Source organism: Bactrocera dorsalis, chromosome 2 (genome assembly GCF_023373825.1).
Source record: "Bactrocera dorsalis isolate Fly_Bdor chromosome 2, ASM2337382v1, whole genome shotgun sequence".
NCBI classification, from domain to species: Eukaryota; Metazoa; Arthropoda; class Insecta; order Diptera; family Tephritidae; genus Bactrocera; species Bactrocera dorsalis.
The window spans coordinates 36,436,729-36,456,016 of record NC_064304.1 but is presented as its reverse complement, the minus strand read 5'-3'; the positions used below and the strand labels follow the sequence as shown (position 1 = coordinate 36,456,016).

Below are 19,288 nucleotides of genomic sequence, written 5' to 3'. Positions count from 1 at the left end.
CAACCAATATATCATAATGTATGTAAAAATACTTCGTATAAAAATCATTGAAAGCTCAGAAGGGTAATTAAAATATGAGAAAAGGATCCATCTAACATTTAGCATACATATGTATATACACATTATATATAACTCACATAATGAGTTCAAAAATATTTTGTCAAAAATATTCTCGTAGTTATGCCTCTATTTCAAGGTACAGCGTCTATTTTGGAGCCTAACCCCTTATATAAGTATTTGGTATTATATTTTATGTGCTGCTTGGGCAGAGATTTGCATTTACGATCTGAATTCAAACCTCATTCAACATAATCGATTTGCTTCTTATAATATAAATTTTTTTTGAATATCCAAAGAAAAAAAAAATTTAGCAAAAAAAAAAAATATATTTTGAATTAAAAATAAATTAAATAAAGTGCAACAAAGGCAATCACATACTATTTTTATTACTATTTTTACTAAGAAACTAAACCTTTTGTTCAAAAACTAAATTTACACACATTTTTTTTTATTTTATTATGTGCGAACTATCTGATCATCAAGAGAAATGCTGAGTTTTAAAGTTAATGCTAGTCATTGCCAGAATTCGAAAGAGAATTAATTTCAACTTACTTGAGATTAACTCATCCACACGTCGTGACGTCATTATATCGGCAACAAAAACGGCAAACAATGAATTGTTAAAGTCAACAAAGCAATGGCAGCCACTTATTGACTATTAACATATGATCCGATTGCTGTCGGAATATAATAAACACACACAAATGCATATGTATATGCATGCACGTATATAAACATACAAATATATAGTAAACATTTTATGGTTTGTTGTTTTTAGGAAATAGTTGTTGGATTGTATTTTGGCTACTAAACATTTGTAACCTTTTCTGTATGAAATAAATTAATAAGCAGCCGAAGAGTCTCTCATATGGAAGACAGAAGCTAAGCGAAACAAAGCAAACAAAACAAAAAGAAAAATAATAAAAAAAAAATAACAAAAAAATAAAAAAAATAAAAAAAACAATAAAAAAGAAACACAAAAACAAAACCGAAACAAAAAACCAATTAACAAAAAAAAATTTAAAAAAAAAAACAAAGCAAGCGTATTGATTAGTGCGCTAAATGCGGGGAAATACATACACTTGTGACAAACAGGTAATCAGCAGCAGACGAAAATTCAAAAGTCAAACCCGAAACTCGAATTTCTATACAGAAGCACGGAGGGTCACTGTCAATTTCCAGTTTAATCAAAGTGGCGTACTAAATTCAAAATAAATACACGTGTGTAATCTCACTACACATACACACGCACACACTTAATATCGCATTACTGGACAACATTTCAAGCGGACAATTGCTCACCAAAGTTTAATGCTTCTGATTTAGGCAAAAAAAAAGTTGACGCTGACAACCCGGAGATGCATTGCTCTCGCGACGCGTCTCGTCTCGTCTCATTTAGTTGATGTTCAGTGGCGCTTAAGTGAAGACGTGCGAAAAGATAGCTGACTTAAATCAATACGCTTCAAGCAGCAGACTATTTTCAGTGAAACTAAGTGTAAATATTAACAGCGCGCACGATGAGCTGGCGCTTAGGCTGCGTGAGTGATGTTTTGAAACAAAAGACTTAAGCGACGAACTTGATTTACAATTTTTTTTTTTCATTTTAAGTTCGTGTTGACCGCTCTAGCTGTGTGGCAAGCGCATGCAAAGCCATTGATAGAAGATGCGTAAGTTGTTGTTATTGTTGTTGAAATATTGTCATGTTTTTAACACGTCCTTTTGGTGTACCTTCTAGCACCTTTTCAGATGTTGACCTTGTCGCCGAAGACTCGCATGCCGATGCCGTCTACGTAGCAGCGCCGGCCCGCAGCAAACGCACACCACAACATTTCGGTGGTAATTGTGGCTTTAACGGTTGTGGTGGTCGAAACATCTTCGGCTCAAATAACAGTCCCGCATTTAACAGTTACGCTTATGTGCCTTATAATAATGCCGTGCAGCCACCGGCAACGGTGGTTAATCATGTACATCAACGTGACGGTCCACCGCCACCGATTGTTCAGCCACAACAACAATATCACCCCACACAGACCACTGCTGTTGTAGTATCTCATCAACATCAAGCATCCACCGGCACTGTTGTGCGTCATGAACATCAACGTAACGGTCCACCGCCTCCATCAACCCCCATATCAGGTGCTTATACTGAGCAGTCATCTAATTCGTACTTAACACAAAACACTCATCAACACCACCACCACCGCGAACATCATCATCATCATCATCCACCCCCTCATGATTACGAATATGCTTCAATGCCACCACAGCCACCGGTGTCATCAGCATCGCTAGCACCGCTAGATTATTATGATTATAATTCGAATGAATATTCGTCAGGTTTTCATAACCATCCACCACCAGGGTTCCACGGAGGCAATCCGTTTGGTCCACCTTATGGAGGTATGGCGCGCAATATATTTTTTTTAAATAACATATTAAAGATTTTATACTGTAAATATTATTTACTAAATATATTTTATTTTTTACCGCCAGCGCCACCTGGCTTTAATAGACACCCTCCACATTATGGTAATTTTATACACGCGACTGTTGCATAGCGCAGAACAGTTTTATTTTAGCATACATTCATACTCGTTTGTATTTATAGGACCTCCAGGTCACGGACCACCCGGTCATGGACCACCTGGACATGGACCTCCAGGCCATTATAGACCTCCACCTCCAGACCGTTTTGGCCCTCCAGGTCATTATGGTCCTCCAGGTGATTTTGGCCCACCCGATCGTGATTATGAAGGTGAGCAGTTTTTTTTTCATAAAATAATATAATTACTGACATAAATTTTAAATATTCGCAGGACCACCAGATTTTGACAATAGTCCCACACCTCCAGTTCCGTCTGTTGAACCATGGCCTTCACAAGAAACTTCGCCAGCAATTCCTCAACCAGAGGAAACACCACCGCCTTCAGCACCTACTCAGCCGGTGATCGCTCCAGTTCCAAGCACTACACCGGCGCCGGTTTTGGTGACAGTGGCCCCAACCACTTCGACTACAACAACCACAACGACTGCCGAACCATTTTACGACATTGATGTGAGATTTGGCAATTAAGTAAAATTAAATAAAATTATCCCATAATCATGGAAACAAATTTTTACTAAAACTAAAGACTTTGGCAGCGAATTTGCTCGAATTTTGTTTTTTCAAATATTAAGAATTAGAAGATATTTCAGTTAATAATTTTTATATTAATATCATTTTAATAATCATCAGCCCAATATTTGATTAATATCCTTTTGAAATTCCACAATTCTCTAGCATTATTTCCAATTTATTTTTTAATGTAAATCGCTTACTAAGCTAATGCATTGTACCACTAAATAATTAAAGACTGTATTAATTTCGCCTAAAAATTTGGGAGCAGGCAATCGAACAAGCAACTGGTATAAATCAAATAGACTGGCATAATCAGATATAGATATAATAACAAGCGGTCGTAACAGGTGGGCTGAAACGTTCGAAGGCCAACATAATTTTTTTTTTACATTTCATTTGATTATTCAATATAATTATCTTCGTGAGCGATACAACGATTATAACGTTCAAAACATTTTTCAATATAATTTTAATGATATAACTATTTGCCATAAGCCTCAGTTTCTGCGATTACCTCCTTATTGTTTTTAATTGTCTTGCCAGCGAGCAATCTTTTGAGATCCAAGAATTGGAAATAAGTAGTCACTGCGGGTTAGATCTGGAGAATATGGTGAATGCAAAAGCTATTCGAAGTTCAATTCATGAATTTTTTGAAATCCTAATCGTGAAATCGGTGCGTTATCTTGATAAAACAGCACCTCCTTCCAGATTTTGCCCTTCAAAGGCTTCAATAACGCAGTGTAATAGTCATTATTAATGGTTTTACCTTTTTGAAGATAGTCGATGCATATTATACCACAGTGCATCTCAAAATACTGATGCGATAACCTTGCCAGTCGACTTTTGCGTATTTCCACGCTATGGGGTCGGTGCATCATTTGCGGTCCCGGTATGAAATGAGGGCGCCATGTTCCATCTATTGTCACATATCGACACAAAAATTTGGTTTTAACACGATCAAAGAGTTTGAGTCGTCAGAATTAGCAATTCGTTATTGTTTTTGTTGGATTTTCAGCGCGGCACCCACGTTTCCCAGAACTTTCGCGTACAAAAATATTCATTCACAATATATCCAATGCATTCCTCTGATTTCTTAGTGTCTCAGCATTCTCAAACAACTTCAATTTAAGGGCTTTCGAAATTATTTTGGAGATTTTTTTGATGTTTTCGTTGGTAACAGCCTCTGTTACAATTTCTTTTAACTTTTTGTATGATCTTTGAAGTTAATAAATATTTCTAACTCGTCCTGAAGCATAAGTTTGTTTTCAATGTAAAAACGCAATTTCTAAATTAATTTCTGCTGTTCTATTCAAGTTGGAGAAAGTTAAGTGTTTCGAAATATTTATCAATGGAATTCAGTTGATTGATACTACTTGTCTTCTTATCGGTTTTTTATAGTGTACATGCAGAAATATCAAATGACATTTTATATAGCAAACTTAAGTGATAATAAAATAAAAATACTACTTACATATATATGCGTTGCATACGGAATTAATTATACCCTGAACAGGGTGTATTAAGTTTGCCACGGAGTTTGTAAGACCCCAAAGGAAACGTCAGATACTCAATAAAATATATATATAAACTAGGGTATCCGGCCACGCGTTGCTGTGGTATACAGTGAAAATTTTATTTACGAATTAAAGCGAAAACGTTTTTGTCAGTATAAGAATTCAAGGGATTGTACATGAGATTTAATTTTGAACTTTTTCATACAAATAAATTTCATTGGAAAAAATAACGAATTTAAGACTGCTTTCTCAATGTCTGGTTAGCAGTATTTCTGTCTAGTTAATAGATTGTACTTAATAAACATCAACAATCTGCAATGGTTAATGGAGATGTCCGCTTAATACGGCGCCCATTTAATAGACCTTTCACTATATTCTTTATTTATGAATTGTTTTTACTATCCTATCTTCTAAGTTGGTTCGAATTGGACACAGTGTGCTAAATATTACATAAATCGATTCAGTAGTTTAGGATTCCATCGCGGACAAACCACTTGACACGTACTTTTTATATATAAATATGATCAACATGATGACTAGGGTCAATTTTACATTCTCTCTCTGTCTGTATAAGTTGTAACAAACATGTACCCGGAAATTGTAAATAAAACACAATATATATATTTATCCATCAATATTATATTGTCGTCTTCCTCGAAACATTTTTCATAAGCCCTTTTGTGATCAGCTCCTTCAGCGAATTTTGTTTTATCTCTTCAATCGCCTGACTAATTCAATGGATTCCAAGAAGCGACAATTTTAGTTTGGGGAACCAGAAAAACTCAGCTCAAATCTGTTGAATACGGTGGTTGATCGATGGTATTTATTGCGTTTTCAGCTTTAAATTTGACCCCAATCGTGGCTTGATGCGATGGAGCATAATCATCGTGCAAGAACCATGAATTGATCCTCCAGAATTCAGGCCGTTTTCGATCAATACGGTTAAATAGAGCTCCTTATTGACCGTCTGTCTCTCCGGAAAAACTTCATGACGCAAACCACGAATATCGAGAAAGATAACACCGGGCAACACAATTTTTGGATCTGACATCTACATGTTAAATTTTAGTTTTTCCTATGACAAAAATAAGGTAACAATTTTTTTTCCGGTTAAAGTTTGCTTTCGTAGAAATTAGAGCAATTTTTCGATTTTTAAGCAGAAAGGACTGATTTTTATATTTTTTCTACAATTTCACTATAGATTATACTTAGAAAACTTTTTCAGATAGAAGAGTCGTTTTTATTCAAGATATGTGATTAACAATAATATATAAATGTAAAGTAACAAGAAATCACTGTCTAAAAGCGAATATTTTATGTATCAGAATGAATCAACATCATTTTTACACTAACTTGATGCCTTTTTTTAACTGAGTAATACACTAATATTGTTGTTACAGCTATAATAAACAGGTTAACATTCACTACTGTGCCTCTTACAAATGATAATACTGTTTACTTTCGGGTTAATCAAAGTGCTGCCATCTTTGATTTATGAAATAAATTATAATATACTTATCGATGTAGATCAGCCCAAAGCAAACTTAAAGAACTAAATATTAATATTTAAGTGTTTTTCAATGTCTATAATCAGAATTCAAGCATGAGAACAGAAACCCAAAAAAAATTATTTTTTTGTTGACCGGTGTAATGAGCACCACTTTGATTTTTGAACGACTTTAGCGTCGTTTTATTTCGGCTCCTTTTTCTCCTCCATTCCGATTATCGTGGACATGTTTACATGTCAAACTCTTAAATCCATGTCTCATCAGCATTTATAAATCTTTCCGTAAATATGGGAACGGAATTCGTATGACCAAGAATGTCCAAAGAGACCTGTTTACGGTACTCTTTTTAAAAAAAAAATTCAGCTTTATACGGATAAATTGAGCAAGAACATGCTTCATACTCACAATATCCACCAAACCCATTCGAACGGACTCGCGAGAGATGTCGAGCTCTCTTGCCATCTCTCTAACGCGAAACAATAACTCGAAATGCGACCTTTTATATTGAAAATAGTCTTTCAAAATACATATTGTCGAACTAATCACATAATCTGACAAAACTTCTGGGAAATAAAAAATCCTTTCAAGATCCATGCAGAGCCATTATTTTACAGGAAAATGAAACTTGGATTTACGTTTCTTCTGATGCGGCGAATACCTGAAAATCATCTTGAAAAATATATGAAAATAAGTTTAAGGTACAGATCATATTGTCCACGAAAATATCTTCCAGTAGTGCTCATACCGCGGATAGAATAGTAAACTTACAAACATTGCAAAACATTCAACTGAACTGATAATTGCTAATAGTCTGATCTCTTGAAAATATTATAATATTATACATTATAATAATATGCCTCAATTAAAGATTATTGCTTATTGATGTTTATGGATGGAATTAAACTTCGTGCTTAGCTTACAAAGGATGCTATCACGAGGCATTAGGTACTTCCTTATGAGCTGGCCGAAGTCCAAGTTTTATATCATGGAATCGCTACTGATCAAAGTTCTTCAAATTTATGTTGGGGTTTGAAGCAGCATCAGATTTTTTTCACTTATTCTTTTTTAATAAAGCATCACCTTCCAAACAGCCTCACGGTCTGTGAATATAAAATTTAACATCTAACTGAACACCAATAAATGCGCGCATAAATATCAACTTTCACATTAACCCAATTACCACAAATAACTGCCGTTATGTGCAAGAGAGTATGCTGGAGCACCTGCCCACTAAGTCAACGAAGAGCAATGAACTACCGATACAAGAGCCTACTGCGAAGCCTTACTGACCATTCGACCCGGAATGCAATGCAATCTCCGGTTGTTATTCAATCTGAATGACACTTATCATTCCAGAATGAAACGGAAACCTACCTGCTTCCAGGCTGTTTCAGAAAACCGCAATAAGATAACAAATGACAGCAAGAACTCGCTGCATGACTAAGTAGCAACGGGAAAAAAGTGTCAAAAGACAAGGTGGAAATGCAGGCCTCACAGTCCGGAGCGACGGGCGGCGCGCACGCTGGAGGCTGGTTTGCTTTCAAGCGATGCTTTGGTCATACAAAGATACCTGATCTGGATTTCGAGCAGAACGAGTTCGCAATTGTAATTCTAGATTTTTTGAATAACAAAAGACGAAGAAAGTTGCCGGAGAAATAACAAGCAAAACAAGCCAATAAAATATGCGCGCACATTCTCGCTAGCGATAAGATAAGCGGCGGCCGCTTGCAGCAACATTCAAGAGATGGGCTTTAGGCAAACGCTGCGCTGTATTCTTGTGCGATGGTAGCAAAAAGCGCGCAACCAGCAGAACGCAAGAAAGTTGCGAAGAAATTCAAAGGAAAAGGTGTATACACACAACATCACAGGGGATAGCTTTGTGGTGGCGTAAGAGCTGCTGCGGTTCGGTGACAAAGCCTGCTTTCATTCTTCCACACGTTTGTATGTATGTAGGTGAGTATATACGCGCTTGTGCGTATTTAGGCACGCAAGCTGTTGATTTTTACATGCATACCTGCGTATGTTGCTTCAACGTAGTCGGAAATGTAGCAGCGCGCTGCATAACATTAGCGCGCCATCGGGCGTTTGGCTTAAAATTACTACAATTTCTTTTTGTTGCTGTTATTGTCACTGCTGCTTATCGTGCGCGGGTGAGAACTCAATGGCATGCTCGTCAGTTGTATGTGACGCTTTTGGGCGGCAAGGCGCAAATAAAAACGTAACGCATGCGCGCAGCTACTGTCATTCGACGTCAAAGACTCGCGCGCACAGCATGGGTAAGAGCGCTGGGGAAATTTTTACTAGATATTATAAGATAAAAGTTTGAAGTGTTGCATAGTTATTTTTTAATGGAAATTAAAAAAAAATTAAAAATAATTTGGGGAAATAATGTGTATGTGTGTGCTTTTTTGCAGTGTATTGTTGTGTTGAAATGTTTAGGAATATTTTTGTGAATAACTGTAACTCTTTAATTTTAAAAAACTTATGTGAAATTTGTGATAATTATATTTTGTAAGAGTTTTCGAAGAATTTAGACTAACAAGCGGTTGTTATATGGCTCATAAAGACTTTATATGACTTTGCTATCAAAGGATGCTTTGAAGCAATAATTGAAGTAGTTCGTAATTGAAAAGTTTCTATCAAAATTATACAAATGGCAGAACTGAAAGTCAGACATTGAAACCTGCTCTTTCTTATGCCATAGTTTTTAAAACGAAAGAACTAATTTATTTTTCTTAATTATCATGATATACCTCGAGCAAAGAACGACCCATTTTTCAATTTTGGTTTTTTTTATAAAAACTGAAATAATTTATTCAACCTATTTATTTTTCGAAATATATGTATATACAATATTTACAAAGATTTTGTGAAAAGTTCAAAGGAAAATAGTCAAAACACGTCCATTACTTCGTCATTTCCGGCAGGTCCTCGATAAAAAGATGCCAACGCGTAGACAGTAGAAGTTCTTACAAGATCAACCGAATTAAAAGAAAAAAGCAGTTGTTTCAATTAAGACCATAAACCCCTTATTAGACGATGGAAGGAAAACAAAAAAGTGAAAATTGTATTTTTGGCAGACATTTGTACTTAAATGCAAATTTTGGTGAAAATGCTAGACGTTTTTGTGTTGTTAAATAGTTGTAAGTGTACAAAAGACCATTGTTTAGAGAACTGGTAAATTTTAGCTCGAAGAGTGGTGTAAAATTTCATTAAGATTAGTACTTTGAACCAAAATAATTTTTAATCCTGATTTTAATCCAAGATTTAAAATTTAATTTTTAATATTATTTTTTTTTAGTTTTGAACCAAGTTTTTGGGATCAAAAAAGAAATTAATATTAATTAATAATTAAAATTTAATCCAAAAGTTTTGGCGTTTTATTTTTTGATAATTAATTAATTTTATTAATTAATTTTTTAAATTCAATTAAATATATTATTAATTTTAATTTTAATTTTAATTAAAAATTAATCGGAAAAATTTTATTTAATTTTTAATTAAATTAATTAATCTTTTACATTTTTTAATTTAAATTAAAATTAATAAAACATTTAATTTAATTTAAAAAATTAATTAATAAAATTGAAAAAATTTATTAATTTAATTAAAACTTAATTATTTTGAGATTGTTACTTTTTGTAATTTAATTTATTAATTTTTTAAATTAAATTAAATTTTTTATTAATTTTAATTTAAATTAATTTTTAATTTTAAATTTAAATGAAATAATTTTTAATTTAAAAATTAAATTGAAATTTAAAATTTAATTTTTTTTGCGATTTTTAATAATATTCTAAAATTGTTATACAAAATTTATTAGTTTTTAATTAAATTTTTATTCAATGAGATACTAGGAACTAGATTAATAGTTTCTAATCCAAAACCTTTTTATTAAAAAATCAAAACCCAACTCGTTAGAGGACATATATAGAAACCATTTAAGTTAAATTCCAGCAATTAATTTTCAGTTAAAATTTCACTTATCAACCTCACTTATGAACTCAAGATCTACTTTTCTATTTACATATATGTATATATACATATATATGTACATACATATATATTATTTAGTTATAATAGCAACTATATCAAATAAAATAAAATAATTTCAAAATCATCCTCACTAACGTAATTAATGTTTCGTCACTTTGTAAAAATGGAAAACTCCGTTGACGTATCAAACACCCGCCGGTGAACGAACTCGGCATGGCTCGCGCCAATTTTAAAAGAAAATATTTTTAAACAACTCGAATGAATGTCATGACACAAATGGAAAATGCATTTGTCTTACGCAGGTGTGTTGTTGCAATTTCTTGTAACCGCAAGTGTGGTTGGGTGTTATTTGTTGTTTATTGAACGCGGGTGTTCCCGATATGAATTATGAACCCCCATATAACCTTAATGTTGCCAAAAAAGTACGCGCCTATAATGAATTGATGATCACACTCACATATGTACTATATAGAAGCGCACACATGAATACGCTTAGTGTGTGAAGTGCCGATAAAAGAGGCCAACGACGTATAATTGGCTATAAAGTAAAATATGAGAACGTCAACAAACTATTGACACGCCGCATTGCATATTTATTAAGTAATACCGCGCTGAGACGGGAAAACAATTTGAATAAGTGTGTTTATGTGTGCATGTGTGTGTGTGTGTACGAGGCGCGTTGCTGACGGTTGATAACAAAATGATTAATTTTAAAATTCAGTCAACGTCTGCAACGCATGTTGAAAGAAAGGAAAGCAACAGCTTGTGTTGGTGTGTGTGTGTATATGCTGGTACGGCTAAGGCTCGCACTCACACATAAATACAAACATACGTAGATGTCTATCAAAAACGCGTCGCTAACATTCTTTTATGATCAATTTGATTTTTCATACTCTCGCACCATGTTGCGGAAAGAGTATAATAGTCTTGTTCAGCTAACTGTTGTTTATAACAATTTGATATGATCGAGTTGTACGAGATATTTCAAGAAGAGAAGAGGACCTATCGATGTTATCGAAAACCTTGAACAAAAACGTTAATATTCGCTGCGTTGAGGTAGCTGATACTGCAAATGTTAGAAATCGGCTTATAACCACGCCCACAACACGATATTAACCGCAAATACTATACATAAAGTACTTTTAGGTCAGTAACCAATTTACTACAAAATCACAATTTAAAAGATACTAAAACAAAAATATACGAAGAAACTGTATATACGTATAATAAGTATCCGCTTTAGCTATGTCAACTGAATTCGTTTGATAACTTTTAGTACCCAGAAAGATAAATGATTCCTATGATTGACCTAGGGGACACAGTTCTATAATATAAAGATTTCCATTTATTTATAAAAAAAAAATATCTCGAGAAATAATCCAACATAATCAACTTATGGGGTCTAGTGGATCTGAAAACAAATATATTTATGAGCTGAAAATTATTTGAAAGTAAACGTGGCTCCACCCCCTAAATGGTTTAAAGAACATAACTTCCACACCGTCAAAGAAAAATCACTCAAACTTGCCGATAAGAAGTCTTTTTAGCTTAAGTTTATACTCTGGGAAAGTGGAATGGCTGGAAAGAAAAATGACTAGTCCACTCTCCACATAAATAAATGAGGCACAATCATTAAATTTAACAACCAAGATGGTAGGGAAGAGCTTTATTGAAGTAGTTGTAGTGTGGCACCAACCACTTTAAGGTGAAACCTATACTCAGGAACTACTTGACCGGTCTAAACCAAATTTGGTGTGTGAGGTTACACAAATATTCCTATACAGTGAAAATGGACGAAATAAGATGACAGCCACGCCTATTTTCTATATGACAAATTTCTGGAATCCATCTGGTTTTATCACTTTACTCTATGCAACTCAAACATCAGCGAAGAGTAAAACTTTGCACAAGTAATGCCCAAAAATCGGGCTTTAAATTTTCAAGGGCCTAGAGGCCAAATATGTGGACTCCAATGCATATGGCTGATTTTTTACCAAATATATCGGTTAATATGTGAAATCAAGTTTTCAAATTTGGGGAGAATATTTCTGTGATGACAGCATGCACTTGTGCCAAAAATAATTAAAACCGGGTCCCCTTAGCACACATATACCTTGTATTCATATTTTCAAATTTCCGATTACTTTATGCCGCATCTATTGGCCAATATGTAAGAAATCTTAATGAAATTCAGAAAAGACTCTCTCTAACAATAATATATTATCTTGCCTAAAATGGATGTAATCAAAGCAATACTCGCTATAGTGACCATATATCTGATATTCGCATTTTCAAATATCAGTTTGACTTCATACCTTACAAATTGGTCAATCTGTGAGGTTTCTTAATATGCACTTGGCGAAAGTATAAAATGATCGGTTTCACCCGAACTTAGTGCTTCCTTAATTTTTCTTTTTGTTTTTGCTTTGCGATTATTTTATATGCACAGCAGTTGGCGATTTTCTTTAATTTTGGCAACGTCAAAGTCAACGCGTCACGGTAATAAAATGTGCGCCTAAGATCCCTACAAATTTATTGTGCTGTAGACATTTACATTGCATGCCTCTTTGTGCAACGTGTTTGCTCTTGTTATTGGCAATTGTTAGGTGATACTTACAATTACAATAATTATGCGTTAATTGTTGTAGCGCCTGAACCGGTGCACGCACACACACATGCCGGTATATCTAAGTGCTTTGCCTTCGCACATATTTAATTCAGTTTTTATTATTTATTTTATTGCTCTGCTGTAATTGATTGTGAAATGTGTAGCAAAAAACGCGCAAAAAGGAAGCGTTTTTGTACTTGAAATTCAGTTTGTTTGTAGAATTTTAATTGAGGGCCGCAGCTGTGGCGTTAGAGCTTCTAATTTATTCTTCACCGATAGTCTTACATGCGAAGGCAACTACCCAAATTCTTGATATATGATTACATCTAATTGGGGATGTATGGTACAGGCGAAGCTTTGTTGCGATTAGTAAATAAATTATTTGTTTTTAAGTAATTAAAATATTGTTTATGTTATCACATGTTGATTACATAACACTTGTATTTTGGTCTGAGGCAGTTTCGGTAGCCTTAAATTGTTTAGCAGCTACGTATATTACTAATCCATAATTAATATCAGTATGAGCAACATTATTGAGGTTTTGACTCGCGCTATTGACAATCCATGATTAAAAGTAAATCTGATATATTTGAAAATTAATACCTAGCACTTACAGCACAGCACCTTTATTCTTTATTGAAAGTACACATTAGCCATAAAAGCAATAAGAACCTCTAGAGAACAAGAATAAGAGCATTAGATTAGGTTTGGTTATACATATGTTCGATCCTAACAGGGATCACACTTAGCCAGTTAAGAGCCGGTGCGTTGTTGTACCTAAAACTCCCCTATAGCAGACCATATCTTACAGATTCATGGACCAGCGCCTGCTGAAAGCGTGGGTGGTCCATTAGTTCAGTGCTAGATCGCTAGTCTTCGGTCCTATTCCGATGTAAGTGAAGCAAGGGTACACACACTAGCTAGTTCATCGGCTTTGCAGATACCTAAACGATTCTGATGTAATTAGCTTGTTGCTACTTCTAGTAAGGGCAGCCACTCTTTGACCAGCTATGAGCGCACAGTTACTGAGTTAACCGCTGGTATACCGCTCGCATGTTGGAGTGAATGTTCACATCTCTTAAGGTGGCTGCACTTCGTAGCAGTACCTCTACCACCACCATGATAGCAGTTGCTTCTGACTAATAACGCTACAGTGGTGCTAAATCCATCCGTGAAAAAGTTCGCTGTGCCCGTGTCGTTATATGAGCGGAAAAAATGCCTCTGTGACGCAGTGATCCAAGTTTTCAGAAATTCAGTTGAAGAAGGATACATTTTCGGCGTATTCTTCTTCGAACCCATTCATAAGCTCAGCTTTCGTGGGTTTCAGAACGCTCCACGCAGTAATGCAACAGTCGGCAGAGACCACCTTAGTCCGCAATGCATCGGAGATGCCGATGAGAGTCATTCATTGGACACGTTCAAGCTTCTTAGCAAGTGCAGCATTTCCAAGCGCCTTTCATCAGAAGAATGGTATATTCCGGCATTATTAGCTTCATTACGGATTCGTAAAGCCAAAGCACCACCTTTGACATATTGATTTAAGCCTAAAATTGCTATATTCAATTATGTAAAATATCTTTAAGAAAACTAAATAATATTAATAATATTCAATAACTTCTCTCTCATTTTTAGACATTCCTTTAAAGCTATTACTACTTAGCTTAACGCTAACTGCGGCGCTTACAAGTACAATTGCCAATGAGCAGCCCGCACGTATTGTCTGCTACTTCAGTAACTGGGCCGTATATCGCCCCGGTGTGGGACGTTATGGACTCGAAGATGTGCCCGCCGATTTGTGCACACATTTGGTCTACTCATTCATTGGTTTGAACGACAAGAGTTGGGACATCTTGGTTATCGATCCCGAGCTGGACGTGGAACAAGATGGTTTCCGCAAATTCACACAACTACGACAAAAGCATCCCAACCTAAAGCTACAGGTGGCTGTCGGCGGCTGGGCAGAGGGTGGCTCTAAATATTCACAGATGGTTGCGGTACGTGAACGACGACTCAGTTTCATACGCAGCGTTGTGCAGTTCATGAAGGAATATGACTTCGATGGCTTCGATTTGGATTGGGAGTACCCCGGTGCTACCGATCGTGGTGGCACTTTTGGCGACAAGGACAAATTCTTGTACTTTGTGCAAGAGTTACGACGTGCTTTCGATCGTGAAGGACGCGGTTGGGAAATAACAATGGCGGTGCCGGTGGCGAAGTTCAGATTGCAGGAAGGCTATCATGTGCCCGAGCTGTGCGAGTGAGTAGCGAATGTCTGCAGGTCCAGCCGTCCATTCCACTTATTAAAAGTATTTTTTAACAGATTACTGGATGCCATACACGCCATGACTTACGATCTACGCGGCAACTGGGCCGGCTTTGCTGATGTACACAGTCCGCTCTATAAGCGCAAGCACGATCAGTGGGCTTATGAGAAACTAAATGTGGTATGTATGGCCTTAACTACTCTGTTTAAGTTGGATATAAACTTTTTTTCTATAATTTTATAGAACGATGGTCTTGCTCTCTGGGAGGAGATGGGTTGCCCCGCCAATAAGCTGGTCGTTGGCGTGCCCTTCTATGGACGCACTTACACACTGAGCAACTCCAATAAGAACTACAACATGGGTACATACATCAATAAGGAGGCTGGCGGTGGCGCACCCGGACCCTACACCAATGCCAGTGGTTTCCTCGCTTACTATGAAATATGTACCGAGGTACAGGATGCCACCAAGGGTTGGACCGTGCAATGGGATGAACAGGGCATGGTGCCCTACACCTACAAAGACACACAATGGGTGGGCTACGAGGATGAAAAGTCGGTGCAAATCAAAATGGACTATATCAAGCAAAAGGGCTATGCGGGCGCTATGACCTGGGCCATTGATATGGATGACTTCCATGGTTTGTGTGGGCGCGAGAATGCACTAATGCAAATTCTCTACGACAATATGCACGATTACACGGTGCCGGAGCCGACGCGCGAAACGACTGAGCGGGTTAGTGTGCCAAGTTTAGCGCTTGTATATAATTAACGGTTTTGTGGTAATATTCTTTATTGTTCTTCTTTGATTGCCGCAAAATTTTTGGCTGCCGAAAACGAGAGCCAAAATCTACACATCGTTCTCTTTTATTATTAATACGCCAAGCATCTGTAATTTATTATGTTTCTTGTTTGTGTCTTGTAGCCCGAGTGGGCCAAACCACCAGCGACGCCGCCGAATCCCGACGAGGCCAGTTTCGTGTCACAAGATGTCACCACGAAGCGACCGAAGCCAAAGCCCACAGCAACGACAATCACAACAAAACGACCGTTGGCCGAGCAAACAACTACAACAACAACCAAGGTGAGTCTTAGCGATATATTATATTATACATAATTGTATGGCAACAGAACAATGCGAGCAAAATTAAAGACGATTTTCGCATCTCAGCTAATTGCCAAATTGTTTGCTGAGTTGTTTGTTAAATTCAAGAATCTGCGTACGCTAATATCTATGATTTTGCACAGAGATGTATTAGGGTGATACTCATATGTTTGTACGTATGTACATGCTAGGTGAGCGCGCATAGCATTGCTCCACTGGGCCATGCCAAGCCAAATACGATTCCCTATTTATAGTTGGCTTGCTTGTGTTTGCGAAATTAGCTTCCGCAAAAATAGAAAATTAAGGCACAAAATTAACGAGTGCGCTAAAAATGTCCGCAGCGTTAAAAGAACGATGAGTGAGCACAAAAAAGAGCTTAATAAAAATAACACAAAGTAGACAGCTAAGCAAAGAAAGAGCTGCAGAGTATAATTAGTTTTTAAATGATCATATAGGGTTTAAAGAAGATATTAATGTCCATTCCCCATAAGGCAAAATGAATTATTTTTATTGAAGCTTTAGTTCGTAATCCTTTTGCTTTTTATGAGGCCTGAAAATATAGTCCTTTCATATAAAGGGTGATCCATTTTGAGGTTCTCTACCTTTTAAAAGAAAAAACACAGAAGCTTCAAATATATAAATATGGGGAATGTTTATTATCATACGAAAGAACATTCTTTCGTATTTATTTTAGAAGATTATCTCTTTCAAAAGTTGGCCGCGGCTACGTCTCAGATAGTCTATCCGTTGATTCAAGCATTTCGATTGGTAACTGGCGAATGACACGCCTGATGTTTTGCTTCACGGCCTGAATCGAAGCGCGATTGTCCGCATAGACATCACACACAGTCTAACGGTATAATATCACATGATTTTGATGGCCAATGGACCGTTTGGGTCGGCCAAAACCACGTTTAGGTTATTTTTTCAAACAAAATGACAGAGTCGATAAATATGGACACATTATATCTTTCCGGAAACAATGTCTTGACAGTTACTCATTTCAACTAGAGCACACACAGCGAAGCAACCCGCTCAGTTTCAGCTTTAATTAGTGCTTTGGACGCAGTGTTAATAATTGGCAAACCAGATCTTTACCATTATACCTCACCCCTTTGAAGTATGATTTGAAGAATAAACTATACGCCAGCAAACCTCGAATCACCGGCGAGCTCAGGGAAAACATTTGTATTGTTATCATCGCTAAACCGGCCGAGAGGCTTAAAAAGTAAAGCTTAGCGAAAAGCATCTATTTTGATGTAATCAATAAATGCATCCACATGACTAGTCATATAAAAATAGTGAAAATAAATTGGTTAGACAAAGAAAAGTTAAGCAAAAATATCTTAATTAATTTTAACAGTTTTTTCTTTCAATTTTTTCACAACACGATTAGTGCCTGCCTGGTATGAAAAATTTTGCAGTACCCGTATGTTCAACTATATGTTGGCAATTATAAGATTTTTAACAATTTAGTGTAATCCCATGTTACAGTATTGAAATCACAGCTTAAATTACACCCTTTCTTATATATTTTATATATACTTTTATTTTGAAGAATTCAATTCAGCCAAAAAATACTACAAATTATTACTAACATATGGTTATCCTGCTATGTTTTTATTCAGAAACCATCCAAAGGCTCCAAGAAACCCAAACCGAGACCCAAGCCAAGACCCACAACATCCACGACAACAACCACAACAGAAACACCGACATCATCAAGCAGCGAGGAAACCGGTGGATTGGAAGTTTTAGAACCAAAACCGGAGATTGTTGAACCCAGCGGCGGACATGTGATGCCCGATATTGATTGTACGAATAAGGACTTTATACCGCATGCAGATTGTCAAAAGGTGAGACATCAGAAAAAATTATTTTTACACAATGAACTGGGTATGTTAAGTTTGCTACGAAAGACCAGAACCAGGCGGAAACGTTTCGAGTTCCTATGAAATAAATATGTATATATATGTATAGATGAACAGCGTGACAAGCTGGGTCGGTGTACTGATGTTCGTCTGTATATACGTGAACTAGTCTCACAGTTTTTAGATATCGATCTGAAATTTTGCACACGTCCGTTTTCCCCCAAGAAGCTGCTCATTTGTCGGAAATATCGATATTTAAGTGATCAGAATCAGGTCTTTGTATGGAAAACTTTTTTATTTGTTACGACAGCTTAACGAAATTTGACATGGATTATTGCCCAAGACAGCGCTACAATCTCTCTATACATTGTTTAGATCCGTCCTCTGTAGCATATATATAGCTGTCAGGCAAAGTGACCAGCCCATATGAAGTTCTTGTTTGGAGCATTTTTTTAATTGACAAGTTCACAAGATTCGGCACATATTATTATCCACAGCAACTCTACAATTGTCGAAGACATTGGTCAGATCGAACCACTATAGCATATAGCTGTCATACAAACAGAGCGATCAAAATCAAGATAAAAATCATTTTATAAACTTTCATGTTGCTGTGCAGCCTAAATTGACATTTTTCTTATTTATAACTTTTTTTTTACTAATTCCACACCATTTAAATTCTTTCCACAGTACTATCGCTGCGTGCACGGCGAACCAGTTGAATTCGAATGCAAGGAGGGCACCGCTTTCCATACAATTTTGAATGTTTGCGATTGGATTGAGAATAGCGATCGCTATTACTGCACCAAAACCAAGAAGAAGGCACTAATCAATGAGACGAAATAATTTTTTATTTATAATAACAACATTTTTCATTAAAAATAAGTGTAAAGAAAGTATTTGTGTACTAAGTTAATTAAATGTAGTATATAAGAATGCGAAAACGATATTTTTGTAAGTCGAACGAGTGTATAATTTAGCGATAATTTTATTTTATTGACACAATTATAACAATAAAAAATTAAAAAAATTTAAAAAATAAAAAATAAACAAAGTTACATCTTTATTTTCGCTTTTGTACTGTGAGGGTCATCTTTTCAATACATTTTCTTCTACAATTTATATATAGTAAGGCGACTTACTCATTTTTGTGTGAGTCAATGCAGAAGGTGAACTGCGACAAAATTCTCCACAACCTACACACTTCTCACTAGATTTTCATTCATGCGTTTCGCACAGAGGCGG

General features: G+C 35.9%; 2 protein-coding genes across 6 annotated transcripts; both read left to right on the top strand.

Annotated features, from left to right (window-relative positions):
• The first annotated feature begins 1,078 nt into the window (after positions 1–1,078).
• On the top strand, positions 1,079–3,151 carry LOC105226346 (protein tfg-1). 4 transcript variants are annotated; one of them, XM_019990288.3, is made up of 7 exons: positions 1,081–1,598; positions 1,669–1,727; positions 1,796–2,196; positions 2,398–2,460; positions 2,554–2,589; positions 2,669–2,815; positions 2,877–3,151. In XM_019990288.3, the coding sequence occupies exons 1-7, from the start codon at positions 1,578–1,580 to the stop codon at positions 3,131–3,133; spliced, it is 984 nt and encodes a 327-aa protein (XP_019845847.2). In that variant the 5' UTR covers positions 1,081–1,577; the 3' UTR covers positions 3,134–3,151. The 4 variants fall into 4 exon arrangements, with proteins under 4 accessions (XP_049304228.1, XP_019845847.2, XP_049304229.1 ...); XM_049448271.1 differs by lacking the exon at positions 2,554–2,589 and having other exon boundaries at positions 1,079–1,598; XM_049448272.1 differs by lacking the exon at positions 2,398–2,460 and having other exon boundaries at positions 1,082–1,598.
• A 4,622-nt stretch (positions 3,152–7,773) lies between these two features.
• On the top strand, positions 7,774–19,179 carry LOC105226345 (endochitinase). 2 transcript variants are annotated; one of them, XM_049447940.1, is made up of 7 exons: positions 7,774–8,046; positions 14,437–15,061; positions 15,125–15,248; positions 15,312–15,803; positions 15,993–16,151; positions 17,801–18,028; positions 18,734–19,179. In XM_049447940.1, the coding sequence occupies exons 1-7, from the start codon at positions 7,983–7,985 to the stop codon at positions 18,887–18,889; spliced, it is 1,848 nt and encodes a 615-aa protein (XP_049303897.1). In that variant the 5' UTR covers positions 7,774–7,982; the 3' UTR covers positions 18,890–19,179. The 2 variants fall into 2 exon arrangements, with proteins under 2 accessions (XP_049303897.1, XP_011203483.1); XM_011205181.4 differs by lacking the exon at positions 7,774–8,046 and adding an exon at positions 8,370–8,476 and having other exon boundaries at positions 18,734–19,175.
• The last annotated feature ends 109 nt before the right edge of the window (positions 19,180–19,288 follow it).

Coding starts and splice junctions, on each gene's coding strand:
- LOC105226346 (XM_019990288.3), top strand. CDS start 1,578: ATGAGCTGGCGCTTAGGCTGC. Junction 1,728..1,795: donor AAGCCATTGATAGAAGATGC/GTAAGTTGTTGT, acceptor TGTACCTTCTAG/CACCTTTTCAGATGTTGACC. Junction 2,461..2,553: donor GTTTGGTCCACCTTATGGAG/GTATGGCGCGCA, acceptor TTTTACCGCCAG/CGCCACCTGGCTTTAATAGA.
- LOC105226345 (XM_049447940.1), top strand. CDS start 7,983: ATGGTAGCAAAAAGCGCGCAACCAGCAGAACGCAAGAAAGTTGCGAAG. Junction 8,047..14,436: donor GAAGAAATTCAAAGGAAAAG/GTGTATACACAC, acceptor TCTCATTTTTAG/ACATTCCTTTAAAGCTATTA. Junction 15,804..15,992: donor CGCGCGAAACGACTGAGCGG/GTTAGTGTGCCA, acceptor TGTGTCTTGTAG/CCCGAGTGGGCCAAACCACC.